This window comes from Monodon monoceros, unplaced genomic scaffold (genome assembly GCF_005190385.1).
Source record: "Monodon monoceros isolate NGI ecotype Baffin Bay Population unplaced genomic scaffold, NGI_Narwhal_1 Super_Scaffold_6, whole genome shotgun sequence".
NCBI classification, from domain to species: Eukaryota; Metazoa; Chordata; class Mammalia; order Artiodactyla; family Monodontidae; genus Monodon; species Monodon monoceros.
In genome coordinates, this window is record NW_021703783.1 from 26228555 (window position 1) to 26251117 (window position 22563).

Sequence of the window (22563 nt, forward strand, 5' to 3'; positions counted from 1 at the left end):
ATAACATGGTCTTCAGTTGATATTCATCCAAAGTATAGGTAAATTAAATTTTAATTCAAGATTAAGATTTAAACTTGAACAGTTTTCCTTAGACACTGGAATATACCATTCATTCAAAAAATAAAAAGGCCTTTTCCTAGGTGGTTATAGGCTTATCCATCCCTACCACCTTTCTGATCTACCCTCTGGTAGTCATCTTTACTCTCTGTGCTATTTCTTATATATAAAATAGGAAGCTAATTTTTATTGGTCTGAAATACATTTGTAAGGTCTTCACCCTCATTTAAATATGTTCTCAAACTTATTTCCTCCGACAATCCCTGTTAAGCCGTGTTTAGATCAGATCCTTCTAAGGGTTTTTCCTCTGCTAATTGACCCAGGGTCTGTAGTTGGTCGGTCATGTATTGAAGCAGACCAAAGGAAAGCGCCTCTGAGAAGAAAAATAATGTTAGTCATGGAAGCTGGTCATTCTACATGATGGTTATATTAAAACTTGGCCTGGAGAAAACCTCTCTTTCTCCTCTTAAAAAAACCACTAAGCCATTGTAGCCTGGTCGTCTCCATGCCATAATATAGCAACAGTTATTTCTTATGCTCCGACCAAAAATCTTAGTTTTCCTGAATCTTTTTTCTCTTACCAGTCTGCCAATCCAATCTGTCAATCAGTCCTGCTTCGAAAGATATCAAACTAAGCATGTCTTAATGCCTCCATTGCTACTACCCTGGTTCAGTTCACACTCAACTTTTCCTTGGATTATTCCAGTACCTTCCTATCCACCTTTGGCCTCTTGAGGTCTGTTCTCCACCCAGCAGCCTGAGTGCTCCTTTAAAAATGGAAAACAGAGGGCTTCCCTGGTGGCGCAGTGGTTGGGAGTCCGCCTGCTGATGCGGGGGATGCGGGTTTGTGTCCCGGTCCGGGAGGATCCCATGTGCCGCGGAGCGGCTGGGCCCATGAGCCGTGGCCCCTGAGCCTGTGCGTCTGGAGCCTGTGCTCCGCGGCTGGAGAGGCCGCAATGGTGGGAGGCCCGTGTACCGCAAAAAAAAAAAAAGAAAACAGATATTGTCTCTCCTCTGTTCGGAACCTTTCAGTGGATTCCCATCTCTCTCAGAGGAAAAGCCTGTGTCCTCTCAGTGACGTGCAAGGCCCTGCCTGTCCTGATGCCAGCCTCTACCCTGTTAATTCTCTGACCTCAATGTGTTCCCTGCTCATTCTGATCTGTCCATGAAGTCTGAGAGGCCAAGTTGATCCCAATTATAAAGAACTGAGACAAAGTTTTGGGGGTGGGCTGGGCATGGGTAATGAAGATGCAGCCTGTGGAGGGCTCCATAATTGGTTTTGTATTACGGGGTTGTGTTGAGAGAGGAAGTAGATGGGAGACGTTTCTGAGTGGGAGACCAAGAAATTTGGGGAATGGTTTGCATGGAGAAAATTGTGGCAAGATGAAGAGAAAATATTTAAGATATTTTGTTCTGGTCTAAGGGTATACTCCCTCCCTTTTTTGTTTTTCTTTTTTTTCCCCTCCTGTGTTTAAAACATTTAATTCTTTGAAACTCTCCTGTTATGAGGATGATAGGAAAAGAAAGGAAACAGAATAAAATGTAACAATCTAGAAATGTTTCCTCTTTAACAGTTCTTGTAAAACTTGATTTGAAAGGGTAGGAAACCAGTAAAAGCAGTGACTGCATGACAAGTGTCATAGTATAGGTACAAAATGCGTGTTTGGAGAACAGAAAAAGAGGAGCAACTGACTGTTTATTTGACTCAAGGAAACTTCCTCAAAAAGGTGACATTGGAACTAGATTAATGTGTTTAAAGATACCTTACTGAGCTAAGGGAACCAACATATGCAAAACCATACAGGCATGAAAAGAGTATAATGTGTTACAGGAACCGCAAAGATCAGAATGTGGCTAGAGCGTTAGGGGTGCATGGCTGTGAGAAGATAGATATGAAGCATTTACAGGCTTATGTCTGATGGTGAAGGGTCCTGTATGGAAATTAGAGTTTTTCCTACGGATCTTGCAGTCCCATTAAAGGATTTTAAGCAAGGGAGTAATAAGATTGGTTTCATCATTCAGTGAATAAAACAAACTTTTTCTTTGTAGGATCAGTCATGTTAGACATAACTAAACATGAGTTATGTAATGCAGTTTTAAAACTCAGAATTAGAAAAATGGTTATATTTGATAAATTGGATTATTTTTCTTCCTAATTTCCTTCCTTTGTCAGCCAAAAAATATATATAGGAAATAAACGATAAGCTAGATCAGTATTTGCTTTTTAAGTTTTGCATGACTTGAAACAATCCCCTACACTGTTAGAAGCTAAACACAAATGCTATTGTGCTCCTGGTCTAGAAATGTAGCCAGGGGAAAAATATGAGGCCTGCTGGTCTGATTACACAGCAACGAGTAAGGAAAGCAAATATCCATGTAAGCTGTTAAATATTAAATTTTAGTAAAATGAGATTTATATTAATGTTTGTCTTAAAAGAATATCAAAATAAAAAGGAGAGTTGGGATAGATTAGAGATTGTCACCAAGCCCTTTTTCTAAAACCACCTACCTTGTCAGATTTTTTAAAAACTACCAGTAATCAAGGTCTGCATCTACCTGTGAACTGTGCCTAAGCAATGATACTAGAGCAGTAAAAATTTCTCTAATTTATGAGGAACTTAAGTAACTTTCTCATGGTCACAAAGTAATAATCATGTCAAAATTTTGACCTTTCAACCTCTAGTTTTCCTAATCCACCCTGTTTTCTCCTGGTGGGGGTGGGGAGGGGGGGCATGCACTTCCCAGATAAACATAGCCTTTCTTCCCAGGCCTGGCTGATCTGGGCCTTGGACTACAGTGATAGGATTGGTGCATTTGAAATAGCAGTTCAGGTTGAAGGACTGGCTGGCCCTAAAGAGATTTTCCTACTCGGTAGAGTTCATTTTATCCATTACTACCATGAAGCCAAATTAGGTTTGAAAAATGAATGAACTGTGTCAATAACTGCAAAACAAAGTGGGCTGAGAAGCAGAACTCAGCCAGTAATTTTAAACAGGCAACGTGAAGTAGGCAGGAGCTCATAGAACTTAAGTTTATAGAGAGCGTTAAGCTAGAATGTTTTGGCCATTGGGAACCAGGTTTAGAGAAATCAAGTTCAGAGAAATAAACCAGAAAAGCAGATACAAAATTAATGAAAATCGAGCTAGGTCAGGAAGGATTTGCTTATGAAAAGGGTGTATTTTTCCCTTTGTGAAGAGAAATAGTAGTCCATTCTTGGTTGCTGTGATTGACATTATGAAAAACAATTCTATGTGGTTTTAACAACATCCTTGTCAAACCTTATGAAACATCTTGGCCAGTTTGATTTTCTTCTTCTCTCTGGACCTGCAGATAAATTTACCGTGAATAAATGGAAAATAGTTTGGCAGTGGGTAAAAGGAAGAGGAAAAGCCAAGATTCTGGTTAATTTATAAACCAGACATCTTGAATAAATGAGTTGGCTATAGCTGTTAGGAGAAAAACTAACTTTTGCCCTTCAAGTTCATTTCTTACATCTGTTTTTATTTCTTTCAGAGTTTATAAAGGCAATAAAATTTTTAATTTTATTGTTTTCAGAAGTCTCTTCTTTCAAAGCAAAGCTTGCCATACTCTCCATCGGCCAGAAATAATCTCTCTTTTGAATTCTCAAGGTTCCTAATTAGTAGCTTTTCATATGAACCAGGGGATGTCTATTTTTTTTTCAGTAGTAGATTCTAAAATCAGATAACTTTATCAACCAGATGTTGGAAATCTATTTTATATGGCTTCTACTGAAAATACTAATTTGATCCAAGCCTGTTACCAGGATACCAGGAATGGTGGTTCTCAATCTCAACTGCACATTGGAATCCCCTGGGAAGCTTTAAAACACACTGATACCTGGGTCCCACTCCCTAGAGATAGTGATTTCATTGGCTTGGGTTTCAGCCCAGGTATTTATAGTTTTCTTTTTTAAAGCTCCACAGGTGATTCATGGTTGAGCAGCACTGACCAAGGAGCATGACCTGTTGGCTTATTTGTTCACATGCAATAGGTAGCTGGGGAAGATAGTTCTTGTGAAAAATATTTGGAAGACAAAAGAATCACTAGCATGCTAGGCATGTGGGATTTAGACCAATAACAAACTAAAGATTATACCCTATAACATTGTTAATTTACCAAATACATCCCAGAGTCATCTGTAACTGCAGCTGTGCTAGATCAATTGTGCTATGATGCTGCCAGTGAGTTCCCTGAAACCTAGAGGGTTTTCCTTGCCCAAGGTCACATTGCTAGCTGGGGACAGAACCAAGATTGATTCTGGAAAATTAAAGTACAAATGTATTATAACATAGTGCTATAATAATAGTGTGATAACATTGTATCATTTATAGTACTAATCCATGGTTTGTTGCCTTGATTATTTAGGTCAGGGTCTGCAAACCTTTTCTGTAAAGGGCCAGATGATAAATATTTTAGGCTTTGTGGGCCATATGATTTCTGTTGTAACTACTTAACTGCCAACCTAGCGAAAAACATCATATGCAGTATGTACAAGAACGAATGTGGCTGTATTCCAATAAAACTTCATTAACAAAAATAAGTGGTGGACCAGATTTGGCCTGTGAACTGTGGATTGTAGATCTCTGAGGGACTCACAGGCTGTAGTTTGCAGTTCCCTGATTGAAGGGCATTCTAATCTTCCTACTTGAAAGCAGGTTGAAGATCTTACTGATCCTATACAGTGCCTGGCACTGATTCTGTTAACTGATTCTTGCAAGGTGCTAAATATTTTTCTTCATTTCCTTCATTTTAATTGAAGTATAGTTGAAGTACAATATTATGTAAGTTATAGGTGTACAATATAGTGATTTGCAGTTTTTAAAGATTATACTCCATTTATAGTTATAAGATATTGGCTATATTCCCCATATTGTACAGTTTAGCAAGGTGCTAAATAAATGCTTACTGAATTAATGCATACATGCAACTTTTAACTTTTTTACTTTTATCTCCAGCCTACTCTTATAACCAGTCTTCGGGTAGGAGAAAAGTTGGCACATATTCCAGCTATGAAGAAGAAACGCACTTTAGTTCTTTGAGGTCTGTGGCAGGTTGTAATTGCTGGGTTTAGTAGAATTTTTGAAAGGAATAGAGACCTGATTCCCTGAGGACATTTATTATTATCCTAATTTCTTAGAGTAGATTCTAAGACTTTATTTAAAAACTCAAAATATTTCTTAAACTTGGTTTTGTGACAACTAGCGGGTCATTAACAATTTAAAGAGTATGTTTAGTTTCTCAAAACAATTTCAATTCATTTGGATTTAAGATCACTACAGTGTATCTGGTGAGCGGAGTCTTTGGCCAAGCAGAGCAAATACTGATGAGTCCTCACAGCCCCAGAAATACTGGAAATACAGCCCCAGATCATGAGCTCATTTCCAGTGCAAAATACAAACAAGCCTGACAACAGGGCCATCAGTTGTAGTGGAAAGAGCACTGACCTTGGAATCAAAAACCTGGTGTGACTCTTGGATTTACCACTATTTACCAACCTTACTTTCTTCAACTATAATATGCAGATATCTGTCCTACATACCTTTTATGGATGCTGAAGGTGAAATATGGTATGACATGTGAAAGTGCCTCATGGGGTCTTTCTGACCTCTCCTTGAAGAGGTCCGGGTCAGGTCTAGCAGAAGCGACAGCCGTGTAGCCAAGAGCTAAGTAGGACTAGACTAGCATGGAGTGAACCTAAGGGACTATGCCCGTTGGTTTCCAGAGGGAACGTCTAAGAGTCTGTAATGGAGAGACTCATCCTAGAGCAAAGAGATCAGAAATTGGAAGAACTGAAGAGCAAGTGAGGAGGAAGTTCAAAGCTGGAGGAGGCAAGGAAGTCTGGGACGCTGTTTAGTGACTCCAGATAAGATTCCCATTCTTATCTCATACTTCTTTTTTAATCTCGTATGATTTTTTTTTTAATGTCTTGGATATTTGGAAGCTCCTGGCTGCATAGTGTTTGCTGAAATAAAGGCACAGAGTCATGGCAGATAGCTATACTATAACAGAGATGTAATCACTTTGTTACCTGCTGAGTGAAAGCCAAAGGATTATGAGCTAGGGTCCCAGCCCCGAAGGTACTTACAAACTATATGTAGTTATGACATCTAACACCAGCCTAGTCACTTAACACCACCTCAGTTGACTCATCTTTATAGTGGACATTAAAATGCCTACCTTACTTTATCCTATCATAGGATTCTTGAGAGGAACAAATGAAATAATGTATATAAAGTACTTCACGTACCTCATACTTGGCTCAGAATAGACAATATTGTTCGGTTTTATTACTACCATTATTACTACTAGTAGTAAGAACAGTACTAGCATTTGCAAGCATACTGGTTGTATATTGTGTATGTTTTAAAGCACTATGAAATCCCAAGTTATGATGGTTAATTTTTTTGTGACATTCAGGATAGATATTTGTGTGTGTGTGTTACTGAAGGACATCTTAGCATCAGTGCATCCCTGTCTGAAGCTATGCATTGCACTGCATTTATATAAACTCCTCTTGATGTCTAGAAAACAAATCAGTTAAGAAAAGGCTATTTTGAAAAATTGTTTTTTTCAGGGAGCACAGTCTGTCCTAATACCCTGTTGTATGTGGGTTATAAGTCTTTAGGAAGAAGTCAAGCTTCTTATAAAATGTTTTGCCTGATCTTGGGGTTTAAACACACAGGGAAGTCACAGAACAAAGGGAACAGTTGTATCTGCTTGCCACTCTCCCAATTAAAGGCCAGTGATGTCCTTTTTTTTTTTTTTTTTTTAAATAAATTTGTTTATTTATTTATTTATTACTGAGTTGGGTCTTTGTTGCTGCCTGTGGGCTTTCTCTAGTTGCAGCGAGTGGGGGCTACTCTTTGTTGCAGCGCACGGACCTTTCATTGCAGTGGCCTCTCCTGTTGCGGAGCACAGGCTCTAGGCACGCAGGCTTCAGTATTGCAGTACGTGGGCTCAAGAGTTGTGGAGCGTGGTCTCCAGAGTGTAGGCTCAGTAGCTGTGGCACACGGGCCTAGCTGCTCCGCAGCATGTGTGATCCTCCTGGACCAGGGCTTGAACCCGTGTCCCCTGCACTGGTAGGCGGACTCCCAACCCCTGAGCACCAGGGAAGCCCCAGTGATGTACTTTTATATTCAGAGGTCTTATGATACTTGTCTCAATGAAATGAAACTGCCTGCATTATTCTACATATTACTGTTCTCTGCATTGTTAATTATTATAATACTTTACATCCTGTTTTATAACCACTTTAAGAAAAGAAAAAGTCCCTTTGGAGATTTTTTTGTGTTTACTAAATTACATGTGTTTGTCTGCTAGGCTGTGGGATTATGCGTGTGAGAGGAAGAGGGAGGTGGAGAGAATGGAGAGGAAGTATAGACTGGCAGGATTACAGAATGTAATTTCATCTGATTTTTTAAGCTGAGCGCTGCTCCAGTTTTAGACTCCATGTGCAGGCCTCAAGCATCCTGGGTCTGCCCCTAATGCTGCTTTTGTGGTCAGCACATTATGGGATTGGGCAGCTTTGAAGCTGGGGACAGCAGGGTCATGTCCAAAAAGCCAAGGCCGGGTTGGAGTTTCAGTTCATAATTTGAGAGTCACAGTCATGAGGGCAGCCAAGATGATTATCGGGAAGTCAGGAGCAGTAGAGATGGGAAAGTATGGGAAGTAGCCCAAGCAACAGTTGTTAGAACGGGAGGAGTCCCTGGGGCAAGTTGTCCCAAAATGTGTTCCATGCTCCATGGGATGTTAATTTGTAATAAATGGTGGAAAGGTTTCATGGATGTATACTAGGTTCAAAGTTAAATAGGTTTTTGTTTTTGATTTTTACTGTAGTGCTCTGCATTGGCCTCTAGTATGCCCACTGGCATCATGAGTCTACAAGATAAAACTGTCAAATTTGGCAGGTCACAGATACTTCATATAGAATCATGGTTGGTTGGTTGTGGTGGGGTGGTGGAGGGGGGAATTGAGGAATCCTGTTCACAGAACACACTTTGGGGAAAGTTGTCCTAGCACATGTGACACCTGCTGTGAAGACTCCTGTGACTTTTCACCTGGGCTCTTTTTTTTTTTTTATATCTTTATTGGAGTATAATCGCTTTACAATGGTGTGTTAGTTTATGCTTTATAACAAAGTGAATCAGTTATACATATACATATGTTCCCATATCTCTTCCCTCTTGCGTCTCCCACCCTCCCACCCTCCCTATCCCACCCCTCTAGGTGGTCACCAAGCACCGAGCTGATCTCCCTGTGCTATGCAGCTGCTTCCCACTAGCTATCTATTTTACGTTTTCACCTGGGCTCTTTAATGGACTGCTGAGCCCTGTGGAGTCCTGAAGGAACCCACAAACACCCAGAAACCTGTCCGTGCTCTCAATAAGTGCCTTTTCCCTCCCTCCAGGGAAACTGATATTTGTTACTGTTATTAATAAAATTAAGGAAATCAGTTCTTCTTATAGAAGGAAAGACAGGTGATTTAACCCATAATTACTGAGACCAAAAACAACAACAAAATGGGTCAGAGTCTCTTACAGCTGGCCCTGCATGGGGCAAATAGGCTTTTCCCCCCTCCCTTAATAGTCAATAAAATGATATTTTAAAGAAAATATCAAAGGGAATATGTCCGAAAACTTTAACAAGGAGATTGGAAAATGAGGCGAGTGGAGCGTTAAGATTGGCCAAACCTAATGAACATCAGGGCAGACCGTTCATCCTGAACAGTCTCACAGGCTCCTAAAATATCTCACACAAAACTCAAAACTCTATTCTTCTTGCATTCTTTTTTTTTTGGCTGCGTTGGTTTTTCGTTGCTGCGCGTGGGCTTTCTCTACTTGTGGTGAGCAGGGGCCACTCCGTTGCGGTGCACGGGCTTCTCATTGCGGTGGCTTCTCTTGTTGCAGAGCATGGGCTCTAAGCTCCTGGGCTTCAGTAGTTGTGGCACGTGGGCTCTAGAGCGCAGGCTCAGTAGTTGTGGCGCACGGGCTTAGTTGCTCCGCGGCATGTGGGATCTTCCCAGACCAGGGCTTGAACCCGTGTCTCCTGCATTAGCAGGTGGATTCTTAACCACTGTGCCATCAGGGAAGCCCCATCTTCTTGCATTCTTAAAGTGAAAGGCACTGTTTCCCTGTCATGTTAGTCAGAAGCCTAAGTAAGTGTTATCCTTTCCTCCTCTTTGTCCCTTCCTTCTTAAGCTAGTCCCTTACTGATTCTTTCCTCAGTAAGCCTCAGATCCATTCCTCTCCTCTTCACCCTCTGCCATTGCTGATAGGGTGAATAGTGCAGTTGCTTCCTAGTTGCAGTTAACAAGGGGTTGGGGGCAGGGGGACTGACACCTGTGGAATTGTGCATATCTCTAGGAATTACCTGAGGGTGAGAATTATGTCTTATTTGTCCTCCTGTCCCCAGTAATTAGCAGAGTACCTGGCACTTTTAATTAGGGAGTTATCACTCAGTACATGTAAGGAGGAACAAAAAGAAAAAAAGAATAGAATAAAGTAGAAGCTTGATAAGTTTTCTTACTCATTTTGCAGTTGATCATTGGATATTCTCAGAGCTTACAAAAACAGTTTGTACTTTGGAAGCATAAAGATGAGAGCTATTAAATACTGAGTTTAAGTGGTCATAAGCACTTAAATGTGCTTTTCAGAAAATGATTAATTGTTTAAAAACCAGCAATTGTGCCTCATATTAAATGAAGAAATGTCAAATAGAGGAAAAATGAAGAAAGTTATGGAATCCAGGACACATATTTACAATCATGGTAAAGGGTGAAGAATAATTATTAAATTGTTTGGGATTAAAATGGTCTGTAGTAAATTCTACTCCACGTCAAATGTCAGGCATTAGGGAATTCCCTGGCGGTCCAGTGGTTAGGACCCTGCGCTTTCACTGCTGAGGACTCGGGTTCAGTCCCTGGTCAGGAAACTAAGATCCCACAAGCCGCACAGGGCAGCCAAAAAAAAAAACGTCAGACATCACATTGTCATTACTAATACTGTTATCATGTTTAATGCACCAGGCCACATATTTGTAAATAATTCATTATTGTATTAACTTGCAAAAGAGTCATTAATTGGCCGGAATTTATCCAAAATGACCTATTGGGAATCCCTGAAAGCAGAGGCACTGAAGCAAATGGCAGCTGCTAAGAGAGTAAACCAGCGTGAGCAAGTGCTGGGTGGTAGTAAATCATAATTTAGGCAGTGGTAAGGGCAAATATAAGCAGATAGGGCGGGCACAGAAGGAGGCAAAAGGTAGGGTTCTTAAGAGGCTGGAGGGAGGAGAGAGTAAAGATCTGGTCCCCTGATCCACTACCCTGGCATTATACAGCATTGGGCATTATACAGCATTGCGTATTATACAAGTTGTAACAGTAATAGCAAGTAGTTATATAGCAATTACCGTGTGCCAGCTACTGCTCTAGTACTTTCACTAGAATTAATTAAATCATAATCCTCACAACAGCCTTATGAGAGGGGTACTGTTATGAATCCTATGAATTCTCATTTACAGGTCAGGAAATTGAAGTAAGTCAATCAGCTATTAAACGGTGAAGCCAGGATTTGAATTTAGGCAATTAGAGTTATATTACTGACCTGCCCTGAAGAATGTTTATATTGCCCTAAGGATATATTTAGTATATACAATTACTAGTACAACTGACCTGGAAACAGCCAAGTGTTACGCTTCTGGGGATCAAGGAAAGCTGCCTAGGTGTGCATATGCGCAGCATCTGAACTGACTCCCCTCCCCCCGACATTTATTTATGTATGTATGTATGTATGTATGTATTTATTTATTTATTTGGCTGTGTTGGGTCTTCGTTGCTGTGTGTGGGCTTTCTCTAGTTGTGGCGAACGGAGGCTGCTCTTCATCACGGTGCATGGGCTTCTCACTGCAGTGGCTCCTCTTGTTGCAGAGCACAGGCTCTAGGCACTCAGGCTTTCAGTAGTTGTGGCTCACGGGCTCTAGAGTGCAGGTTCAGTAGTTGTGGCATGTGGGCTTAGTTGCTCCATGGCACGTGGGATCCTCCTGGACCAGGGATTGAACCCGTGTCCCCTGCATTGGCAGGTGGATTCTTAACCACTGCACCACCAGGGAAGTCCCTGAGCTGACTTTTTGATACAGATGATCATATTGGGGAAATCTAACACCAGTTAGCAGGCCCGTATGCACATTAATATACTTAGAGATCTTTTATAGTATGTATGTTCATAGATTTCAAAACTTAAAACTGTTATGAACCTTAGGCTCTGGCAAAAAGTGTGATGACTTCAAAACAGCACTTACTTGATTACATGGATGGGCAGCTTCTCAGGGATATTTCTCATTGTCAGTACAGCAGTAATGCAGGTTCTTTTGACAAATCTAGGGCCCAGTTTCTTCCACTTGGTTATAAAAAAGAAGGAACCAAGAAATGGGTGTTATTATAAATTGGCATCAGTTTATCGGGTAAAGCACAGCAGGCTATGAACCTCTCCAACTCAGATGGTGTCAACTAAAACCGCCCTTTGCAAGCAGGCAGAAGGAGCAGCATGTAATTGATTGTGGTTTCTCTTTACTCCCACCTTCCCCTCTGGTCATGGCTGCAGGCATAGAGTAATATTTTGTGCTTTAAATGGCAAGAACTTTTCTGTAATCTTGACCAACATTCTTAGTTAACTATAGCCGAAAGGGGAATCTCCATCGGTGTATGGTTGGGGGTGGAAGAGCTGCCACCAGCTCCCTTCCCTACGCAGGGGTATGCAGAGGAAGTTTGGTCTCTACCTAAAATAACACCATGCCAAGGCACAGCAAAACGCACTGACCAACCAGGCCCAGCACCAACCCAGAAGGCATCGTGGAATGTGCACTTTCAACACTTTCTATGCGGGGACTCATGGCACCTAATGAATGGTCACTCTGAGAGTGGGGAGCAGGGATTCAGACCCCTAGAACCCATGGTTGAATTGTAGTGATATACATAGTCTGCTATACATACATATATTAATACATAACACGTACTATGGCTGTGGGCCTCATCTGTGCGCTCCTACTCAAAACTGGAATTTTGACAGTCTTAGTGAGATGTGTTTCAGTTCATCTAATAGATTTTACCTTTGAAAGGATCAGTCACAATAGAATTCTTCAGTCACAGTAGCATTCTTTAGAAATTTTACTATCCTTTTCACTACTTTTGAGTAGCAAAAATTTCAATAAAATTATGGAGCATGTTTCAGGAAAGTAAAATATTTCTAGTTTAAAAACAAATGATTTTTGTGTTTTTAGAGGCTGCATTTATCTTATCTCATTACATATGTTGTTGCATATACCTTAGATACAATAGTAACAGTTGCCTTTTTACATATTTTATTTTATCATACAGCAATGGGACCTTTAAAAATAATATCTACAGTCACCTACCTTCAAGGCTTATTTTGAGTTCATATTACTTTTGAACTTCAAAGACCTAAAGCAATCTGCTTTTCCTGACAGTATAACTCTGTACTATACTATAAGTTTAGGTAGCATCAGATGCTGAGTCTGAAACATTGGCAGCCATAGTGCATTTTAGTTAGTGACTCTAATAAATGTAAATAAAATTACAGATTATAATAAATAAAAATATTTCAGTCAGTTGCTGGGATTTTTGGCTGCTACTTTTTTTATCAAGACAAACATCTGGATAGTTCTACAATTCCAGATGTTTAGACATCTGCTGGGTTGTGAGGAAGATTACTTGGGTAAAGTTTTTTTTTCCCCCATGATATTTAGAATTTGTGTATAAATAACCTAGAATGTTTAAAAATTTACCTAAGAATGGAAATGTTTGAAATTTTGTATAGATTAAGCTCTCAGACAGCTACATGTCTCCTTTATTGTTGGAATTTAGAAAGCACCTCTCATGAAATAGAAAATGAGAATGTAAGCAAATGAAGAGAAACTTTCCTGAAGTATCTAGAATTCATTTCTTCAACAGTTATTTACTGAGCCTCTACTTATGTGGCAGGTGGTATTCCTGAGATGTTCCCAGGGCTTACATTCTAACCAGGGCAGACAGACAATTAAGAAAATAAATAATGTAGTCTTTTAGAAGGTGATAAGGGCTATGGGGTGGGGGGCGGGAAACCCTGTGAGTAACAGTAATACTAGAAGGAGTGGTCAGGGTAGCCCATGTTGACAAGATGCAATTTTAGCCAAGATGTGAGGAGAAAGCAGTTATCTGGGGGAAGAGCATTCCAGCAGAAAACAGCTAGACCAAAGGCTGTAAAGCATGCTTGGCCCCTTGGAGGAATAGCAGGGAACCAGTATGACTAGCATGGAGTGAGCAAGGGGGCAATACTAGGCAATGAGGTCAGTGGCAAGGGGACTAAGGTGAGATCATGTAGAGCCTGTCAGCCACTGTGAAGAGTTGAGTTGTTAAACTGTGAGTGAAATGTGGAGCCATGGAAGAATTTTAAGCACAGGAGGGACATGATCTGACTTGGGTTTTAAAAGGGATCTCTGTGGCCTGTGTGAAAACACATACAGAGGACAAGGGTAGGCACAGGGAGACCAGGTGGAAGGTCTTGCTGTAATCCAGTCAAAGACTGTGGTAATTTAGGCCAGAATAGTAGCTGAGCAGGTGGTAGTGGTAGACGGTAGAGTCAACAGAATTTCTTGATGGATAGGCTGTAGAGTCTGAGAGAAAAGGAGAGGACTTTAGGACACTTCCAAGCTTTTTGTCCTAAGCACAGATGAGGTTGCCATTAACTGAGATGGAGAGGATGGTAAAGGCAGTTAATTTTGAGTGAGAGTTGGGAGACAAGGGTGTCAGATTTGGGTGTGAGTTAGTTCTTAGACATACTAGTAGAGATGCTAAGTAGGCAATTGAATATATTAGTATTTTTTTTTTTTATTAAGCAAGGGATATGCATTTTTACTTAAAATTTTTATGTTAAAAATGCATAATATAAAGTTTACCATCTTAACTTTTTTTTTTTTTTTTTTTTGGTACACGGGCCTCTCACTGTTGTGGCCTCTCCCATTGCGGAGCACAGGCTCCGGACGCGCAGGCTCAGCGGCCATGGCTCACGGGCCCAGCCACTCCGCGGCATGTGGGATCCTCCCGGACTGGGGCACGAGCCCGCTTCCCCTGCATCGGCAGGCGGACTCTCAACCACTGCGCCACCAGGGAAGCCCTATCTTAACTATTTTAAGCGCACAGTTCATTGGCATTAAGTACATTCACATCGTTGTGCTACTGTGACAATCATCCATCCACAGAACTCTTTTGATCTTGTAAAACTTAACTTTTGTAAAACAATAACTTCATTCTCCTATCCCTCCAGTCCCTGGCAACCACCATTCTACTTTCTGTCTCCAATTTTGACTACTCTATGTACCTCATTTAAATGGAATCATAAGGGATTTGTGTTTCTCAACTGGCTTATTTCACTTAGCAGAATGGCCTCAAGGCCATCCATGTTATAGCATGTATCAGAATTTCCTTCCTTTTTAAGGCTGAATAATATTCCATTGTATGTATATGCCATATTTGTGTTTATCCATTCATCCGTCAACAGATACTTGGTTTGCTTCCACATCTTATCTATTATGAATAATGCTGCTATGAACATTGGTGTACACATGTAAAGGATATACTTTTAAAAATAATTTGTAGGGCTTCCCTGGTGGTGCAGTGGTTGAGAGTCCGCCTGCTGATGCAGGGGACACGGGTTCATGCCCCTGTCCGGGAGGATCCCACGTGCCACGGAGCAGCTGGGCCCATGAGCCATGGCCGCTGGGCCTGCCCGTCCGGAGCCTGTGCTCTGCAACGGGAGAGGCCACAGCAGTGAGAGGCCCGTGTACCGCAAAAACAAAAAACAAACAAACAAAAAAATAATAATAATTTGTAGTTCATATACTTGGCAACTTTCATAGATTTTTCTCTTTTTTATATAAGTAATTAATAAGTACATTTTCATTATAAAAGATTTAAATGATATTGCTGTATAGACAGCAAAACATAAAAGTTCTCATTCATTCTCTCACCCTACCCCTGTCCCCTTGCCATATTACCTTACATTCATTTCAGTACAGTTATACACGTTTGTATGTATGTTATTTCTTTTTTTAAAGTGGGATCATATTGTACATATTTTTCTAGTTTTTTGTCTTTTATTTAATAATATCTTGGAAATCTTCCCAGTCTTATTTTTGTTTTTCTGTTTTTCACAGCTGCATATGTTGCATTGACTGTCCATATGCACATACTTTTACACACACAAGATTGTTTCTGTAGATTAGATTCCTAGAATTAGATTTTCTAGGTCCAAGGAAATTTCTTAAACTGTCCATCATATTTTCTTCTTAAGATCCTTTGTGGTTTGCTTATTATTTGGCAGGGTGGAGTGGACGTGGGTATGGATTTTATTATTGAGGTCTTGAAGTTTGGGAAACTGAAGTCATTTTCTGAAATAAATTTCCTTGCTCAGGATTTGTTCCTCATTGACAAATGAGTTGTGAACCATGAGTTTTATAATTTTAATTGCTTTTTTAAAAAGTGCAATTGATCTCTTAATCCAGGCATTTTAAATAGCACATGGGAGATATGACCCATATCCAGAACTGTGGGACAGGTGGGGAGACTTTGAAGGGATAATAGGAGAAGACTGTTGAAAAATGTCTTATAAATAGAATATTTTCCAGTGTAGAAACTTGTCAGACATCACCTTACTCAGTGACCAAGGTTAATACCACATGATAATCATGTTGGTATCATGCAGTGATGTAATGCAGTGAGATGGGTACATCACCTCTGTGATGTTCTTCCCCCAAACCTGTAAACCCAGTCTAATCATGAGAAAACATCAGAGAAACCCAGTTTGAGGGACATTCTACAAAATACTTACCAGTACTCTTCAGAACTGCCAGGGTCATGAAAGACGAGCAAAGACTCAGTAACTCTCACAGATTGGACAACTAAATGCAACATGATATCTTGGTTTGGATCCTGTGACAGAAAAAGAATGTTAGTGAAAAAAATGGTGAAATCTGAATGAAATCTGTGGCCTAGTATTGTACCAATATTAAATTTTTAGTTTTGATAACATACTGTAGTTACATAAGATGCTAACCTAAGAGCCTGGGCACAACTCTTATGTAAATCTAAGATTATTTCAAAATATTGGTGTTTTTTTTTTTTTTTTCTTTTTTAAGTATCTCTTTCCTTCTGGACAATATACACCTAGGAAGATTGTTTCCCTTAGAAAACTACTCTGTGCTCTTAAATCAAGAGATCCTCTTGTCCTGAGGGATGGAGTCCATGGAGATCTTCTGGGCTAGAGACGTGGTGCAGTTGGGAGAGATATTATGGTTGGGTGAGGCACTATAGACATGGCCATAAAGATGTGATCTGAGATCACGGATACCATGACAAGAGATCAGGCCTGAAGAATCAAGAAGTGAACGGACTTTGCTTTGGAGTAAATCCAACCTTAATTTGTGAACGAGCCATTCAAGAATAAGTTGGCAAAACGTTAACAACCCAACACAAAATTTTGCAAATAGAAGACAAAGTTACCCTAACCAGTCAGAGAGATTATCTGCCACTCACAAGTACTATGCAAAAGACACATAAATGAAAGTTAAGCCATAGTGGGAACCTCTCCAGTTGGAACAGGGAGGTTTATGCAGTCAAAGATGAGGCTGGATTAACTGAGAATATCTGAGGATACCCTGCAGTTACATCTGTCTAGGCAGTTCTTACAGGAGATATGACCCAGCAAGCATAAGACAGAGGAATGCAAAATGGTTAAGACCAGTACCTAAATAAATTACCAATCCTCAAGAAGAGACAGTAAATAGGACCCCTCTCCCTATGCTAACATAATATAACTGGTTGTATCTGTGCCCAGAGATACGTGTTTAATCACTCATACTGGTTCTTGGTAAATTGGAATCTGAAAACCTCTATAATATAAAATTTCTTGTATAGGTAGACCATCTGGTTACAATTTTGGTTTCAAGTCCCTGTTATGCAACTGGTACCCAAATAAGGACTGTCTCCAAATGTGAATAGGCTGAGTCAGTCATAAACAAGCAAAAAAAAGTATTCCTCTGTGTTGCTAATATCCAGGATGTTAAAAGATGATTTAATGAAATGGTGCTGCCTAATTTTAGTCAAACTTCCTTTACCATTATGTGTTTGACCTAGACCATGGTCAGCAAACTTTTCCTGTAAAGAACCAGATGGTAAATAATAGTAAAGATTTTGGGCTTTGCATGGTCTCTGTTGCATATTTGTCTTTGCTTTTTTTTTTTTAACAACCTTTTAAGAATGTGTTTTCTGTGTCTTTCACCATATTTTCATACCTTGTGATAATGGCTGAAGTTTGGAGATGGGTTTTAAATAATGATCTGAAATGAAGTTTCTGGCTGTGGATTTATTATCACTGGCAAAAGATATGTAATCATGACTTTAATGGATTCAAAAGAAAATAGATGTGTACTTGATCTCCTACTGCAGGCATTTCATCACATTCATCTGAGATGTTCTTTAATAAATATGATCTTGTAAACCCATCAGATCCTGCAAGCTTGCTATCCAGAAATTAAGTGCCTAGTTTTCAATTAAAAATTATTATTTATTCAAGACATGTTTTGTTTCTAAATAGGTTAATTATTAAAGTAGTTTCATCTTTTAATATGTTACAGTGGTGATCTATTTTTTAAAGATTCAATTTAATTTGTTTTCTCATTTACCCCTTAGCTGCCCCCTTTTATAGTTTTGTTGCTATAAATCATCTCTAAAGCTGCATTCTTGCTTTCAGTGTCTCATTTTACTGTCAAGTTACAGTTTCTGCCTCTGATTTGTAGTTGGGCTGTGGCTTTTCACTGTTTCTGCCCCAAGGCCATCCTTCACTAGACCCCAGCAGGTGGCCTTTCAGATACTAAGCCATTCTTGGGATCATTGTGGAACAAACATCCTAATGCCCCTAAAAGGCTAAGTGGTTGGTTGGTACACTGTGGATTTCAGGAATATGCTTTGCCTACTTCATGTGGTTTTTCTAAGAAGGTAGATAGGATCACACATTTAAAGACTGAGCTTTTATTTCTTCTGTTTATAATTTCTTCTGTTTATAATTTATAATATGCTGTCAAATGTTCCTTAAATCTTGCATTCAAGGCCTTTATTTGGCTAAACAATGCTTTATTTAGTTGGCAGCCCATTTTAGCAGAAGGGTGTCTGATGTGTTTTAGCATTGGGTCTCTAATAACTTCTCAGACAATACTTGGAACTATTAATATCTTCTAAAATTTGTTTTACCTAGATATATTTTAAGGGGAGTGCAGAAAATAAAGCAGTATTTTAGTTTTTAATCAATATTACCCAATCAATTGAAGTAAAAGGGAATTTTTTTACTCAACAAAAAGTTGATTGGGTTTTATTAGCTTTTCTTGTTTTGAATAATTATTAAGGCCTTTTATCTCTAATAGTTCTCATTTTAAATATTTGGATTCTGTAAAAATGTAACTGTTTCTTAGTCAAATGATAGTTTCTTAAATGGCATACTTTTATTTAACGATAGTGAATTTCCTGGTAGAAATTTTATTTTCTCCTAAACAGGGTCTAATCTGTTGTTAATATCACCATGTCAACTAGAAGAAAGGAAAATTTAGCATGCGTTTAAAGAGAAAACACTGGCTTATGATTTCTTTAAAAGTCTCTGAAATTCAGTATTTAACTTCTTATATCAGAAATTGAACTAAGAATTGATCTGTTCTCCATCTATGCTTCATGATGTATTTCAGTTTTTTAAAACACTGCAGTGTTTCAAAGATTTTTGAGTTGTAACTAAATATGAATATTATCTACATACCCTCGTCATTCTTTTTTTTTTTTTGAAAACATGGGTATTAATAATACGTTGATTTGGAGTCTGAGTAAGCTTGTGAAAGAGGGTCATGGTGTGTGTGTGTGTGTGTGTGTGTGTGTGTGTGTGTGTGTGTGTGTGATTTCTTCCTTTTTAATCAAGCCATTCTTCTAGAGTCTTTAGGTCAGCTGTCATGTTTGTGCTTTCCTGCTTTGTTCTTTTGAACCACTCAATGACTGGTGACTGACTGGATGCTGGAAAGGAACGCTTTTAACAGATTAGTGCTGGGGCCCTCTGGTCCTCTCCTTCACCTGCATCATAGCAGCTGCATTCTGCCCTTTCCATGGCCCTGCAAGAAAAGGGGTGGGGGCGGGGGTGGGGGGGGGGAGAGAGAGAGTGTGTGTGTGTGTGTGTGTGTGTGTGTGTGTAGTAGTCAGCAGTCTCTGTCAGCGTGTATTATAAGGTTCCTCAAGCACGTGGAATGAGATCTTTCTCAGGAAAACTCTTTGTCAAGGCCAGCACACGTGGGAAAATTATTTCAATGCATACTCTTGTAACTGTGACTGTTTTTGTTTTATGGGGTCAGAAGAAATTAAGTCCTGAGATGTAGTTATGCTCCACCTCTGCATTTACCTGTTCTTTCTTTTTGAACTCTCCCAGGCAGCAGTACCTGTCCAAAGATCACTATAGTTTCACCTTGCTTGAAAAGCAGCACAACCACACTGATTGATCAGAATGTATCTGATGAAGAGGCTCAGGGAATAAATGGGAAAACTCCAGCAAAACACTCAGCTGCAAGTCCAAAGCCACAAGGTATGCTGATCGGGTTTTTTTGATCAGGTTGCATGCTTTCTTCATTGATGAAGGCAACACAGAAGAATGATGATCACTAAGAGTTTTAAGCTCTAAATGGGAGGAACTGGGTGCATTTATTTTTTCAGGAGAAAAGTCAGTCTGTGAACCTACTCAGGCGGGGTTTCTACTCCTAAAACACCTTATATATTTCTCTATTATGGTTCTTTTCATGTTACATAAATTGTTTACATGTCCCCTTAATGGAAATGTGATCTCTTCATGCATTATGCGTGACATAGTACAAGAGCCTAACTTACTGTTTGCATAATAAATATGTAACAAATTAACGTGTGTGTCGGAAAGTCATCATGACTTGCTAGATGTCAGAGGGTCTGTGAAACAGATTGTTCTAAAACAGTGCTTTAATATACTTAGCAAGAATGTGACTTTGCAATATCAAGGAACTGGGGCTTTTCAGGCTTCCTAGTAAAGTCATCCACAGAAATTAAAAGAGTCCCTCTGTCCAGGAATTGAGCATCCAACAAGGGGAAAAATTATATGGTGGAAATCTCTGAATGCTTTGTTCAGTGACCACTTTCTTTTACAAATAAATTTCTAGTAAACTGTGTATTAACTTTAAGAAGCACAGAATTATAATTTTGATGATTAAGAGCAAGGCCTTTTGAAGTGTAACAAACACAAAACTATGCTACACTGTGGCTTAATGTGTAGTTTCTTTCTAATATATTTTCATTTATATCAAATGCTGAACATTCAGCCAAGAAACAATACTAGGCATTTTCAGAATCACTATACTTTGGAAAAATCAATTTTTATTTGGATTATTTTGTATTTACTTTGGTCTCTTTCTTGTTCTTATGTTTTAAGAATTTCTGAAAGAGATCTTTAATGGGGGTAAAATGGAGTCTTCCAGGTTATGGGATATTTTTCTTTTTGTTCTCACTGCTAGCTCTGTTGGTCGTGGTATGGGATATGGCTATCAAACAAGGTCAGATAATTGGAGATTCAAATGACTAGCTCATTCATGAGTTTATAACCTTAATCTTTGGCCACATTCCTTATAACATTGTGAATATGAAAATAGAAATTTTTCTGATCATGATTTAAGCCATTTTATTTGCACAATACAAAATTCCATATTGCTCATTAGACCTGAGCTGACCTCAAATAAGGTAAAAAATATATATAAGAAATAAATACAGTTCAATTTTATGTAATTGCCCAGATCAAAAGCATGAATTTCATTATTTATAAAGACTGTTTTGGAAAGATGCATTGCATTACTTCATTGTTTTTTTAGTTCATTGAGATAAATTCTAGCAGTGTCCTTTCTGACCTGCCATGTGCCAAATAATCCCATTCTTTAGGGGAGAAAACACTGACCTTGCTTTTTGCTGTTTGTAGTTATATTGAAGTCAATGCATTGCTATTTAAATATATATAATTACTTCCTATCTTGAATATGGGTTTATATATATAATTTTACATAACGACAGAGTATTTCCAGATAGTAAATAAACTACATAGAGTACTTTATACTTCTTTTTCAAAATATTCTCACTCATTGTTTGGCCCTTCCCTGGCCCCCCTAGCTAAAATTTTAACCCCACCATCACCCCTTAAATCTCATATTTGATCATCCCTGCTTTGGTTTTTCTCATTCATTACAGATTGGTCTACTATATATGTAACTCATCCATGTTGGTTATTTTTTCTGCCTTTTACACTACTACATCCCCTGTGCCTAGCACACAGCATAGCAGGCCTTCAGTAATACTTACTGAATGAATCCTGCTCCATCATCATGTCTCTTTTAGTTTCGGCTGTTCTTTGTTTAAAACTTAGACTGTGTGCCATAAAGAGAGCAGTGTCCTGAAATGAGGCTACATCTTGGTTTTGTCAGATCAGCTGCCAAATAGATTGAGCACTACTTATTGACTTGCTGACAGATAGTATTTCCCACCCTCTAGTAGAGAGAAGCTACTTTTAATTTCTCCAAATCCTTAGGACCGTTTTGGTGACTGAGGCTGAGAAATGAAGGGGATGCTAACGGAGACTTGCTGCTCAGAGTTAGGGATTATCACACTGACACCCTTCTGCCCACTTCCTTGCAACTCCCTTATAAGTTATGCATGATGAGGCTGTTGAGGCTTCAAGATCCATTATGGAATTTTCATTCAGAAAATGTTATTCGAGATCAGTAGTTCTCAGCTGGAGATAGTTTTGCAGGCCTGTTGCACCCCTCTTGACCCCATGAGTATTACTTGAAGGCTTTTTTGCTTGCGACAACATTTGGGAGTTGCTACTGGCATTTAGTGGGTAGAGGCTAGGGATGCTGCTCAACATCCTACAATGCACAGACCAGCCTTTTCCACTGCCCTAACAAAGAATTATCTGAACCGAAATGTCAGTAGTTTGAGAAACTCTGATCTAGATCCTAAAATGGCTCATACTTGAATCTTATTTATGTGTTTGCTTCTCATGTGGAGTGCTGATAATATCATGGTTACAATTTATTTTGGTGATGCTTAAAAGGAGAGAACTGACTTATTATTGGTGATTATGTAGTAATGTGCCTGGAACAACATCAAGTTTATGTTTTTGTGTTTATTATTTACCAATAAGTAAATAAATCCTGAGGATTTAGATAGTGGCTATAGTCAATAATACTGTATTATATAATTGAAACTCCTTAGCAATTAAAGATAGCTGTACTTTTTCTCTTAGGAGCTTTGATCCACAACATCCTCCATAGTTAATTATTTTGATAAAGTCCACATAGTGTCACTCCTCAATCATTAAGCCTTAATGTTTAAAAAATTTTCAT

General features: G+C 39.1%; 1 protein-coding gene across 5 annotated transcripts in view; it reads left to right on the top strand.

Annotated features, from left to right (window-relative positions):
* The window catches only part of FGD4 (FYVE, RhoGEF and PH domain containing 4), a 206482-nt gene that overhangs the window by 112538 nt on the left and 71381 nt on the right, over window positions 1-22563 (top strand). For all 5 annotated transcript variants that reach the window (XM_029204415.1, XM_029204412.1, XM_029204411.1 and 2 more), the window contains exon 2: window positions 19581-19733. In XM_029204415.1, the coding sequence (XP_029060248.1) occupies window positions 19581-19733 (153 nt within the window). The remainder of the gene's footprint in view (window positions 1-19580; window positions 19734-22563) is intronic.